At 45.1% G+C, this 13,416-nt stretch overlaps 2 protein-coding genes across 3 annotated transcripts; one reads left to right on the top strand and one right to left on the bottom strand.

Moving 5' to 3' along the window:
- Positions 1-3: 3 nt before the first annotated feature.
- On the top strand, positions 4-6,001 carry MIS12 (MIS12 kinetochore complex component). Of its 2 annotated transcripts, XM_082370840.1 has the most exons (3): positions 9-143; positions 3,520-3,677; positions 4,170-6,001. In XM_082370840.1, the coding sequence occupies exon 3, from the start codon at positions 4,210-4,212 to the stop codon at positions 4,828-4,830; it is 621 nt and encodes a 206-aa protein (XP_082226966.1). In that variant the 5' UTR covers positions 9-143; positions 3,520-3,677; positions 4,170-4,209; the 3' UTR covers positions 4,831-6,001. The 2 variants fall into 2 exon arrangements, with proteins under 2 accessions (XP_082226965.1, XP_082226966.1); XM_082370839.1 differs by lacking the exon at positions 3,520-3,677 and having other exon boundaries at positions 4-143.
- Positions 6,002-12,189: 6,188 nt separating this feature from the next.
- On the bottom strand, positions 12,190-13,342 carry LOC309617893 (uncharacterized protein). Its single transcript, XM_082370848.1, has 2 exons — positions 12,284-13,342; positions 12,190-12,209 (listed from the first exon to the last, which is right to left on the bottom strand). Exon 1 carries the CDS (start codon positions 13,207-13,209, stop codon positions 12,844-12,846), a length of 366 nt encoding a protein of 121 aa, XP_082226974.1. The 5' UTR covers positions 13,210-13,342; the 3' UTR covers positions 12,190-12,209; positions 12,284-12,843.
- Positions 13,343-13,416: the final 74 nt, after the last annotated feature.

Genomic DNA, 13,416 nt, shown 5'->3' with positions numbered 1-13,416 from the left:
ATCTTGCCCTCGCTCTAAGGCACCTAGCGGTCGGAATTTGGGGGAGTCAGCGGCGCCGCCTATCTCTGGCAGCAGGCGGTGGTTTAAAGGAGGTGGCGAGAAGCCGGTGTTTGGTCGAATTCGTCACTCTCATGGTCGCTTGGGTAAGTGCCACGGGGCTGCATTTTCTCTGAAGAGGAGCGAGAAGGGGTGTGGCACTGGCTGAGGCCTCATCGCCGGGCGCTGGAGCGGCCAGATGGAGCAGCGTCTCCGGTGGGCCGCGAACCTCCACCCTGAAGGTTCCGGCATGCAGCGGGGGCGCGGGGCCTGCCGGGAGCTAGTCCTCAGGCCGGAAGTGGTTCCTGCCCCGTTGTTTCTGAAGCTTGGGCTATTCTACTCGCTGAGGTGTCCTGGGCACCTCCCGCGTTTCACCTGTAAATATCGATTGAAACCGTACTCATCCTGCCCTCAGGAAATCTAAGGCTTGCGGAGAAGATAGGCCCGTGCTAATAATATCCTAAAGTAGGACTTGGCCAGTGCCCGAAGAGAGGTCCTGATGGGAATTCAGAGGAGGGGGTGGGTCCCCAGGGAAGTGTATTTAAACTGACCCTTGGAAAGTATTTCTCCAGGCATCCTCTCCTGAGGGAAAGACATCACAGGGAAAGGCCATAGCTTGGTTTGGTTGGAACAAAGAGTAGTCAGATCATGGCAGGCAAAGTTAAGAATGTTATACTTTATTCGGTGGGTTATAAGGAAGCTCTAAAGGTTGTTGGAACAGGGAGTGGCCTCGTCTGGTAGTATATAAGGAAGGAATTAAGTAAAAGGCTGGAGAGAGTGGTTTTTAAAAAGGATATGAATGGGTAATTTACAGAAGGAGAAACCTGAAGAGTTAATACGTTTCGAGTGGTGCTCAACTTTACTGGCAGTTGGAGAAACGCACATTAAAATATTTTTGCCTACACTCCAAACATCACCCTCACAGCCTATTGATAAAACAGTGCTGAATGTTTTGCTTACCCTGGTAAGCAAAACACCTTGACAGAGCTTTGGCAGAGTCTTGTAAGGATGACAGGCAAGATTGGAGTTTTTTGAGAATCGCAAATTTGGTTTAAGGTGGATTTTTCCATTTGGAGGCTTGATTAGGATCGGGTAGAGCTCATGAAAAGCAGTCCAGCATTGGTAGAAGCAGCTGAGGCGAGGGTTTCAGAGAATCTTGCTGTACAGATTGTTGGTGCTTAGCATTTCAGAGTTGATCAGTCTTTCCGGGGGCTCATAATGAACAATCAAGCCGTCTGGACAATGAAAATAATGTAAACAGTCAGCTGTTTGGGGAGGCAAGCAGACCGTCGGTAGCTGCAGTCCTCAGTGTCCAGCCTGTGTGGGGGTTAGATGGTTTTGGTTTTCAAAAAGCAACACTGTAAAACAATTTTACAAGATTGGCAAAAATAAGAATTTTGAGTAATATCAAGTGAAGGCAAAGACATGAGAAAGAAATTCTCATATACTGCAAATGGGAGGGTAAACCAGCCTAGCTGTACTCCCACCCCTAGTGTTCTGGAGAACATTTTGGCTGTATTTAGTGAAACTATGTATGAGTAAACTCTGTGGCCCAGCAACTATGGACAGTGGACACATGAAGTACGGTATATGCATATGGTAAACTTAATGGAATACTTCAGTTAGAACCAATGAAGTGGGGCTTCCCTGGAGGCGCAGTGGTTAAGAATCCACCTGCCAATGCAAGGGACACAGGTTCAATCCCTGTTCCGGGAAGATCCCACATGCCGCAGAGCAGCTAAGCCCGTGCGCTGCAACTACTGAGTCTGCGCTCTAGAGCCCGTGAGCCACAACTACTGAAGCCCATGCACCTAGAGCCCGTGCTCCGCAACAAGAGAAGCCACTTCAGTGAGAAACCCGTGCACGGCAACGAAGAGTAGCTCCCGCTCGCTGCAACTAGAGAAAGCCGTGCACGCAGCAATGAAGACCCAGCGCAGCCAAAAATAAAGAAAATAAAAAATAAAAAAAGAACCAATGAAGTAAAATAACAATGAAGTGTAATAACATGAAGTGATTGCAAACATAATGTAAAGCAAACCATACATAAACAAAACTGTATTTTTCAAGACTATACAGTTGACCCTTGAACAACGTGGGGATTAGGGGTGCCAATCCACCCAGCAGTCAAAAATCCTTGTGTAATTTAGAGTTGGCTCTCCATATATGCAGTTCTACATTCACAGTTTCAAGCAACTGTGGGTTATGTAGTACTTTATTTTATTTATTTATTTATTTTGAATATTTATTTACTTATTTATTTTTGGCTGCATTGGGTCTTCATTGCTGTGCACGGGCTTTCTCTAGTTGTAGTGAGCAGGGCTACTCTTCATTGCAGTGCACGGGCTTCTCATTGCGGTGGCTTCTCTTGTGGAGCATGGGCTCTAGGCACGTGGGCTTCAGTAGTTGTGGCTCTCAGGCTCTAGAGCACAGGCTCAGTAATTGTGGTGCACGGGCTCAGTAGTTGTGGTGCACGGGCTTAGTTGCTCCGCAGCATGTGGGATCTTCCTGGACCAGGGCTCGAACCCGTGTCCCCTGCATTAGCAGTCGGATTCTTAACCACTGCGCCACCAGGAAGCCCCTGTACTTTAGTATTTACTACTGAAAAATATCCACGTATGACTGGACCTGTGCAGTTCAAACCCATGTTGTTCAAAGGTCAACTGCATGTCTAAAACCTCTTAAAGATGAATTAAAATTAAAGATGAACTGAAAAGGCATACATTAAAACACTGGAGTAGGTTCCTGTGGGAGATGAAAGAAGAATAAAATAAGAGAGGACCTAGCATGGACCAAATATAGAGTGCTATGAAATAGGAGGTATTATCACTTCAATTATGCATATGTGAGGTCCTTAAAAAGGAGGACAGAGTGGTTAGTGAAGGTCAGATGATGAAGGTCCTTGTAAGCTGTGTGAAAGAGTTTGAAATTGATCCTGAAGGCATAGGGTAGCATTGAAATTAAAATCCTGTTAATCCACAGAATCCTCTCCACAAGACATAGAAGAGAAAGCAGTTTTATTACTGAATAAGCATATCTGGATTATAATGCATTATAGGTAATCTGTGAATGAGATTACAAAGACAGAAAGAAATTCTACCCTATTTTATACAGCTAAACCATTACAACCATTCTATTTTTAGCCATGACATAAGTTCTCAAGATTAACAGCATCTTGTCCCATAGAAAGATTTGACTGCACCACTTGCTTCAAATTATTTCATAAGGTTCATCCTAAATTCACCTGGTAATTGAGGTAGCCATTTGTTTTAGCTAATGACTTTGCAGGAATAATGAAACTATCAATACTTTTATTTCTATGACAAGTATATGGTTACAGCTCAGAAAAAGGTCCCTAGGTTAAACACCCACAGTGACAGGGAGATAGGAGTGCTATTTTCCTAGATGTTTACATTTGAAAGGAATGTCCCCCAGACCCTTGAGAAAACATCAGGCTTGCTCAGCTTCTAATGGGATATTTTTCAGATGGCAAGGTTGGAAGGACAGGGGAGTTGAGGACCTTGGCAAGGGAGCCGTTGAAGTGATGGATCATGGAGCTTAAAATGGAGAGAGGAAGAAGTGAGGTGGGAGAGACTGAGAGCTAGAAAAAGAAGATCAGACGGCTGAAAGTCTTGAAGATGAAGGTATAATATGAAAATGCGAATGAGCGTTGGAAGACTAGCATATCAGGTTGTGGTCAAAAAGTAGGAGCAGCTGGGGAAGGAAGTTACAAATATCAATTGCCACGTGGCTAAAAGAGTGGAGATGAAGATCATCGAAACTCAAGAAACTGAGTCTCTAGGGCATTGGTAAGATCATCCATGTAAACTTGAAAGTTGTCTGGGATGATAACAGAATTCCGAAGGCTGATCCATAGGCCAGAAGCCTGAGTAACTGAGAGGTGAGGGACATGGACAATGAGGAGGAAGAAGGGAGGTTACAGGCTGATGGAAAGAGCCTCAGAGAGGCAGGGTTTGTATCCTGTTGCGGATGAGTGAGGCTGGAAGTAGCATCAGGTATCAAGGAACATAAGCTTCATATTTTTTTGTTTGCTTTTCTATCTGTAATGACATTTGTTACTTTCATCAGATGATTTTTTTGAACACAAATGAAATTTTTTCTTATTACATTTGCAGATTTTTCACATTCAAAATTAACAAAACAAAATAAGCCAAGATGTCTGTTGATCCGATGACCTATGAGGCCCAGTTCTTTGGCTTCACACCGCAAACTTGCATGCTTAGGATCTACATTGCATTTCAAGACTACCTATTTGAAGTGATGCAGGCTGTTGAACAGGTTATTCTGAAGAAGCTGGATGGCATCCCAGACTGTGCGATTAGCCCAGTCCAGATTCGTAAGTGCACGGAAAAGTTTCTTTGCTTCATGAAAGGACGTTTTGATACCCTTTTTGGCAAAATGGAGCAGCTGTTTTTACAGTTGATCTTGCGTATTCCCCCAAACGTCTTGCTTCCGGAAGATAAATCTCAGGAGACGCATCCTTATAGTGAGGAAGAATTCCAGCTTCTCCAAAAAGAAATTGAACAGTTACAGGAGAAGTATAAGACTGAATTATGCACTAAGCAGGCCCTTCTTGCAGAATTAGAAGAGCAAAAAATTGTTCAGGCCAAACTCAAACAGACATTGTCTTTGTTTGATGAGCTTGAGAATGTTGGCAGAGACCATGGGACTAGTGATTTTAGGGAGAGCTTGGTGTTCCTGGTCCAGAACTCCAGAAAACTACAGAATATTAGAGACAATGTGGAAAAGGAAGGCAAAAGACTGAAAATATCTTAATGTCTAAATAGTAAAAGGAGTTTGTCAGAAGGTGGAATGATAAGGGGTTTATATCAATGACCATTCTGATCCTAGTGAACTGTGTACTTTTGGGGGGTCTCCTTTGTTCACTCTTTCTTGTATTCCACATCCTCCTCCTTTTTGGTCCACTCTCCTGAAGCATCTATGCACTACCTTGAGCTGATCTTTGAAGCATCTGTGCTTAGCAGCCTCTAATGGGTGGGAAGGGATTCTTGGTCCAATAACGACTCATTTGGGGGCATGACTGAAGAAGTAAAGCTTTTTCCCTGGCCATTCAAAGATATTTGTAAAAGTTGTACCTTGGTCATGAGTCCTCTGTAACCTTGATCCTTTTGCCTTACTCTTTGGATGAGACCAAATGAGAAAAAGGTTAAGTGGGCACCTTCTTTATTAACCAGCCACTGCACTGCGGGACAGCCAACACAGACTGCTTGTTCTTGCCCAGTAACTTTTCTCACACAGGGACTTCAATAACTCGTTCAAGGAAGCAAGTAGCAGAAAAAACAACTATGACCTTTAGAAAGAAGAAAGAAGTTATTTTGTTTCTAAAATAAATCCTTTCCATGATCAAGGCCTTGGTGAGGTTAAAGAGTATACTGTCTTGGAGGCCAGCAATGGAAGACTTTGGACAAAAAGGAAGCAGATTTCACTGGCATAGAAAAGGAAGCCTGGAACATATCCAATAGCAAAATTTATATTAACTGACTATTAGGTATTTATACCATTTTTTTTTCACGCTTCAGTTAGTTTTGGAATCTGCCTTGTACCTAATATTTAATTAACTTATTTATTCACACTCATAAGCATCAAATATTTAGTACTCTCAGTGATAAATTTTAGCTGTGTCTTGTGCTTAAATTCAATGGAGTCTAATATTTCCTTTTGTAACTAATCCATGTAAAATGTTAGATCACCCAAGGAAAGGGGAGAAATAGCAATAGTTGCTCTTAAGGTATTACTTGCCTTCCACGTCTTCCTAAAGAACAGGATTTGGAGTTTCTCCTTTATATAGAAGTGTAACTTAGGGTATTAATATTTGCAATTAAATATTCATCAGTTTAGGAAGCCTGTGTTTACCTGGAATATGTTTATTATCAAAGAGTCCTTTTTTCCAATCCTGTACATTAAATATATATATTTTTAAAGCATTGATTTGTGATTTTCTGCTGTATATAATATCATGGTATGCATCCTTCAGTATGACTTTTTACCCAAATGATCATTTCTTTTTATTTTTTATTTTTACATTTGGAGCTTATTTAAAATCTCCTGGTGTAGTGGGTTGAGTGGTGATCCCCCAAAAGGTATGTCCGTGTCCTGATTCCTGGAATCTGTGATTGTGCCTTATTTGGAAAAATGGTTTTGCAGATAAAATTACGTTAAGGATTTGGAGATAAGGAGGTCATCCTGATTTATCTGGCTGGGCCCTAAATCCAATGACAGATGACTTTATAGAGGGAGATTTGAGACAGACAAGGAGGAGGCCTTGTGACCACAGAGGGAGATTGGAGTGATGCAGCCACAAGTCAAGGAATGCCAAGAGCCACCATAAGCTGGAAGAGGCAAAGAACAGATTCTTCCTTAGAGCCTCCAGAGGGGGTGTGGCCCTGCTGACCCCCTTCTTTTAAATTTCTGGCTTCCAGAACTGTGAGAGAATACATTGCTGCTGTTTTAAGTCACTAAGTTTGTTACAGTAGCTGCAGGAAACTAACATACCTAGTGAAATTAGAAATTAGAAATTAAGGTATTTGTAAGGATGTAGGCTGCTTTTTTTTTTTTTTTTTTTTAATTTATTTTTGGCTGCATTGGGTCTTCATTGCTGCACGCAGGCTTTCTCTAGTTGCGGCGAGCGGGGGCTACTCCTTGTTGCGGTGCGCGGGATTCTCATTGCGGTGGCTTCTCTTGTTGTGGAGCATGGGCTCTAGGCGTGCGGGCTTCAGTAGTTGTGGCACACGGGCTCAGTAGTTGTGGCGCACGGGCTTAGTTGCTCCTCGGCATGTGGGATCCTCCCGGAGCAGGGCTCGAACCCGTGTCCCCTGCATTGGCAGGCGGATTCTTAACTACTGTGCCACCAGGGAAGCCCCCTAGGCTGCTTATTAAGGAAACAACAGCTGGGATCTGCTTGGCCTCATTATATATGCAATAATATGGTTTGTTTGGATACAGTTAAAATACGGACCTGACTTGGATAGAAGGGTGAAATCCACAGTATTTAGAACTCGCATCCATTACATGTTGAGTAAGTGCTTAATACTTGTTGGATGTTAATACTGTGACTATTTGTCATAGTAGTGTCTCTGCAGGAATAAATTAATATACTTGGCCCCACTGTCCTCTAATAATTAAATTCCTCTCTCAAAAACTCAGAAATAAATCAGGATAACAAATACTTGGTTACCCAGTCTGCTTCATTGCCTCATCTCCATCCAGCATCAGTCTTATCCAATTTCCTACTTCCCTCTGCATTAGATCCTGTGATTCTGTAATATCAAACCTTCAATTTCCCTGGACTTCCCTGGTGGTCCAGTGGCTAAGACTCTGTGCTCCCAATGCAGGGGGCCTGGGTTCAGTCCCTGGTCAGGGAACTAGATCCCACATGCTACAAGTAAGAGTTCACATGCCGCAACGAAGATTCCATGTGTGGCAACTAAGACCCGGCGCAGCCAAATAAATAAATAAATATTAAAAAAAAAAAAAAAAACCAGTCTCCCTAGATGCCAATTCCCAAGCTTTCCCTTGCATTTATTTATTCTCCGTCATTATCATGCCTGCTCCCCATTGTATACTCCCAAATAGACTTTTCTCATCCTGCTGCTGTAGTGACAGGCAGCCAATTAGGAGACAGTTTGGGATGGTATTAATAGAAAGTAAAGAGTGGACACACTACCACCCTTACAGAAGTAAAAAGAATTATAAGGAAATACTATTTAAGACATTCTGCACTCAGTTCTGATGTTGGAAAGGGGACGGTGTTTCCCCATACCACCAAGCAGTTTTCATCACCAGGTCAATGTCCTACAGTTCAACTCAATTCTGACACTACCTGGAGATAGCATCAGATTCCACAGATTAAGGGTTCAGTCCCACAAGACTGTTCTCCACTTCATATGCCAATCAGAAGCCTAGGTTACCTGTGCTTCTGACTGACTGGCTATAAATCAGAGGTTCCCAAGACCCCCTCCTAGAGTACAATTAATTTTCTAGAGCAGCTCACAGAACTCAGGAAGCCCGTTTACTCACTGGATTACTGGTTTTTTATAAAGGATATATGAGTCAAGAACCAGATGAAGAGATATACGGTAAGGCCCTGAACAAAGGAGCTTTTGTCCCTGTGGACTTTGGGTCTGGCATGATGGCACATGTAAACGTTCTGATTCCCCAACCTGGAAGCTTTCCAAACCCTCTCTTTTTGGGTTTTAAGCAAGCTTCATTACATAAGTCATTGGCCATTGGTGATTGAACCTGGATCTCTAACTCAAACCATGTATAAAAATGAAACTCAAAAATGGATCAAAGTGCTAAATATAAGCATTAAAACTATAAAACTCTTAGAAGAAAACATAGGCTTAAACCTTTGTGATCTTGAATTAAGCAACGGTTTCTTAGAGATGACACCAAAAACATAAGGAACAAAGGAAAAAATAGATAAGCTGGACATCATCAAAATTAAAAACTTTTGAACTTCAAAGATACCATCATGAAAGTGAAAAGACAAACCACAGAATGAGGAAATTTTTGCAAATTATATCTGATAATAGACATGTTTAGAACATATAAAGAACCCATAGAATTCAAGACAAACAGCCCAATTTAAAAATGGGTAAAGGATCTGAATAGACATTTCTTCAAAGAATATATACACTTGGCTAAGCAAATGAAAAGATAATCCAACATCATTAGCCATCAGGGAAATGCAAATCAAAACCACAATGAGATACCACTTCATACTCACTAAGACGACTCTAACTTTTGTTTTTAAAGGTAAGTTTTGGCAAAGGCGTGGAGAAATTGGAACCATACGTGCTGGTGGGAATGTAGAATGGTGTAGCCACTTTGGGAAGTCAGTACATAATAGGACAAATGTCCAGAATAATTGTTTCTCCCTTTATCATTTGTGATCTGCTAAAAGTCAGTTTACTAGATGTCTATTATTTTTGCCTGCCCAGTATCCATGGTCTTGATAACTTCAGTTTTCCTTTGGGAAGCTGTCTCTTTCCTATAGTGTGCTATTTTCATGGGGGCTTCTTATTAAGATGTTTCTTTTGCCTTCTGGCCAAAAGTGGACATGTGAGCTTAGCTAGGTCAATAAGACTCTCTCTAGAATTTGATCTTTTTTTTTTTTTTTTTTTTTTTAAAGAATTTGATTCTTGGGGCTTCCCTGGTGGCACAGTGGTTAAGAATCCGCCTGCCAATGCAGGGGACACGGGTTCGAGCCCTGGTCTGGGAAGATCCCACATGCCGTGGAGCAACTAAGCCCGGGCACCACAACTACTGAGCTTGCGCTCTAGAGCCCGCGAGCCACAACTACTGAAGCCCATGCACGTAGAGCCCGTGCTCTGCAACAAGAGAAGCCACCTCAATGAGAAGCCCGCGCACCACAACTAAGAGTAGCCCCCGCCCGCCGCAGCTAAAGAAAGCCCGCACACAGCAACGAAGACCCAACGCAGCCAAAAATAAATAAATAAATAATAAATAAAAAGAATTTGATTCTTGAGCAGCATGGCACAAAGACCAAAAAGAGTGCCCTTTTGTTTTTATAGTTAAACTCTGAAAAGGCTGTCCATTAGTATTTGCGTGGAGAGGCTGGATATTTTGGATATATTGGAATTCCAGAAACTGGGGGACAATTGAGAGCTCTGTATAGGGAGGCAGTGGAGGGGATATGTGACCAAATATACTGGGACACTTAAACTATATAAAAGGAAAATTGGCCAGGTCAGACATATGGGGATGCTAAAGGGACACATGGATGATGTGAGGGTAGTGAAAATTTAATTTAGAAAATATGGGCCAAGCATTGGAGTTCAATGAAATCAGGAATTTCAAGGAGATATGGAGAATTTCAGGTATTTCAGGAATGTCAATGTATGGAGGCTGGGTGGGGGGGACGGGTAGGGAACTTCCCTGGTGGCGTAGTGGTTAAGAATCCACCTGCCAATGCAGGGGACACGGGTTCGAGCCCTGGTCCGGGAAGATCCCACATGTGGCAAAGCAACTAAGCCTGTGTGCCACAACTACTGAGCCTGTGTGCCACAACTACTGAAGCCCGCGTGCCTAGAGCCCGTTCTCCACAAGAGAAGCCACCGCAATGAGAAGCCCGCACACTGCACTGAAGGGTGGCCCCGCTCGCCACAACTAGAGAAAGCCCATGCAACAACGAAGATCCAAAGCAGCCAAAAATAAATTAAAAAAAAAATTGTAGCCATCCTAAAAACAACAACAGCAAAAACAAGGTATGGGGAAAAGTAAGGGCTAATAGGGGAGAATATGGGGGTATACGAGAAGAGAGATTGATTTTGGGCTTGGGGTGAGCTTAACATCAGGGATAGCAATGACGCGGTGAATGTTAAGGAAGACTGGAGCACAATACTGGGGAGACAGTAATAATCCAAGTATTTGAGGAACAATACAGTGAATCCTGAAATAAAGGGATCAAATGGGGCTGCATATTTAGGAGAATATTGGAGTCAGTGTTCGAAGTGTAGAGCAATAGGATCTAATAATGGTATAATCATGGGAACCAGATATTGGAATTTGGGGAAGAAAATGGAGGCCTAGATCTGGTGGCACAGAAAGGGTCATGATATTTGTGGAACAATGTGTCAAATATCAAGGAACAGGGAACTTTGCTTTTGGGAACGGGGGGGGGGCGTTCTATCAGGGGATTAACTGAGGGCAAAATATTGGGGGATCATATCCTGAGTAGTCACTGAAGGACTGTGTGAGGCATAAGAGGGGTTCTGTGAGGGACTTCCCTGGCGGTCCAGTGGTTAAGACTCCAAGCTTCCACTTCAGGGGGTGCGGTAGGAAACTAAGATCCCACATGCCCTGTGGTGCAGCCAAAAAATAAAAATAAAAAAAGAAAAGAGGGGATGTGTGACTGGGAAACAATGGGACCAAATGTTTGGAGAGCACTGGGCCATGTCTTGGGATTCAGTGGTTAGTCAATATTAAAGGACAGTAAAGATCCAATATCCAAGACTGAAAACTGGAAAAACAGAGAGAGGTACATATTGTGGTAACTTGGAGACTTAATTCTGGGGAATAGTGCCTTTTATTGGGGGAAAATTATTGTAGTAGACTGTGGCTGGACAGCACAGGCTGACGTTGGGAAACGGTGGACGTCACGCTTTCGGCACTGAAATAAAGCGGCAAGATACTAAGGCATGTAGTGATATGGGACTATGGGAAAATGGAACTGCGAAATGACAAGGCTCTGACATTAGCAAACACTGAGCTTATAAAGATACAAGCTGGGTGAGTTAGGGGGCAAATTGTAGAGCTCAGTGGGAGGACTGTCCAGGGGCAGAAGTGTCCTGATGATGGAGGCAAGTGGGGACTAAATACTGAGGGGCAGTGAATAATGCCACAATGGGATAGTGACAGACCTGCTGTCAGGGGACAGTAGAACTGGACACTGGTATGCTGTCGGGACGTGATATGGAGAAGATGTCATTTAGAGGTCTGTATAGCTATTTAGTGGAGAGAGATGCTGTATCTTGGAATGCTGGATAATGGGATGAAATTTGTTTCGGAGGGACAGTAGGGATGTTGTGAAGATTATGGGATGAAACTTGGAGCAGACTAGGAAGTCTGGTCGGCCCACTGCATAGTTGTAAATTAATAAAGAACAGAATATAAAGGAGACTGGAAAAGGAGCATTTATTCCATCAGAGGTACCATAATTACAGGCATTTCCAAGTAAAGTATATGCAGTATTATTAGAGCGTTATGTTTTGACATTTAACATTCATGTGTAAACAGAGATGGCAGGTGGGTAAATAACCTGCCAAGGTGGGTTTTGGTGTTAGGTCTTTTAGGTATGAGATGACAAACCCCTAGGAGTCGGGTAGTTTCCTAGCACGAATTCTTGTCAATGAGAGATTCCCTCACCCCCTTCATCTTGGGCCCCATAGCTCTGGAAGGGCTCTGGGCCAGGATGAAGCCCCCCCAGGTCCACAAAGACAGCAATGACAGCCCCCTATAGACCCCAGCGCCTCATCCCGCGCAGCGTGCAAGCTATGGGCGTGCGTCTCTGGAGGTCTACAGCCGTTGGTCCCAAGCCGTCCAGGACACGACGAGACTGTGGCTTCCTGGCAGGACAGCTCCTTCGGCTGTGTCGGTAGCGGCATCAAACCCTAAGGCAGGGAAACGCACAGTCTGGGTGGGCTCAAGCCTCTGGGCAGGTGGCGCGCTACCCCGACAAACTCACTGTGTCCTGCGCTCTCAGGTCCGCCAGTTCCCACGCTCCGGGCTCTGCGCCAGCTCGGGGGGCACTGCTGGCTCCTCCGGGGGCGATGCAGCATCACAGGGCTTGGGCTTATCCCAGGCCAGGGCGCCGACCCCCTCCGCGGGGCCCTCTCTCTGGAAAGCGGCGGGCCCGGGTCTGGCTCATCCCTTAAAGAACAGAGGGTTGGGCTCGCTGTGCGCGCCCCAGACACAAAATGACAGGCTTCCTCTGCGTGCCCCCACCTCACAAAGCGGTAGGGTCCAAGGACATTATCCTCATTATAAATGGGGTTCAATCGCACCGCGAGATTCTAAACGTTGGAGTCTGTGTTCCCGACCCTAATCCCCAGGTGCTTATTTCATTAGCGGTAGCTGCTTTGGACGTTCCTATTGATGGACAGTTAGACAAAGGTAGTGACAAGCAGAGAAGAAAAGAAGCATCAAAAGCTAGATTTAGGGGGTGCGGCGCGTCTCCAGACACAAAATGCCGAGCCCTTCTTTTCCCTTCCCTCCCCCCTCAGCCCTGAGCCCATCCCCAGCAAATCAGGCAAGCTGTAAATGGATATAGGTAAAGATGCAGGAGGTGATGGAGAAGGCGATGGCCGCGTAGATAAAGATGGAGAGGTGCGGAAAATGGTCGAGATAGCAGCCCTCGTGCAGCGGAGGCGCCTCCTCCTGGGGCTGGGGGCGCGCCGCGGCCTTGGGGGGCTGCCCAGGGCGGGCCCCCTGCGCCCTCCCACCGGTGCGCCGACCGGCCTTCCTGCCCGCGGCCCACGCCGACTTGGGCCGGCGGACAGCGGGGGGCTCTTCTGGAGGAGGCTTGTCAAACAGGCCTTCGGAGTCAGAGTCGGGGTCCGGGCGAAGCTGCTCGTGGTCCCAGGGTTTGCGCTGAAAGAGTTGGTCAGCCATTGGCGAGAAGCGCGGCGAGACGTGTCTGCCTGTTCCGGGTGGTCGGGTCCGGGCAGGGTCGAGACGCAGTAGGCGGCGGCGGGGCTGCGGCTGTATTTCTACTACCGGGGAGGGGGCGGCGAGGGGCGGAGCCGGGGAGGGGGCGGGGCCTCTGCAGGGTCTGCGCAGCCTTTGTCTCAGTCGAGGCGCCACTTGCTCCTGGCTCCC

This window comes from Balaenoptera borealis (genome assembly GCF_965194805.1).
Source record: "Balaenoptera borealis genome assembly, chromosome: 20".
Lineage (NCBI taxonomy): Eukaryota > Metazoa > Chordata > Mammalia > Artiodactyla > Balaenopteridae > Balaenoptera > Balaenoptera borealis.
The sequence above is the reverse complement of the archived record's forward strand: the minus strand, read 5'-3'. Positions and strand labels throughout refer to the sequence as shown.

Bases quoted from the DNA above. Each gene is read 5' to 3' on its own strand.
- MIS12 (XM_082370839.1), top strand. From the start codon at position 4,210: ATGTCTGTTGATCCGATGACCTATGAGGCCCAGTTCTTTGGCTTCACA.
- LOC309617893 (XM_082370848.1), bottom strand. From the start codon at position 13,209: ATGGCTGACCAACTCTTTCAGCGCAAACCCTGGGACCACGAGCAGCTT.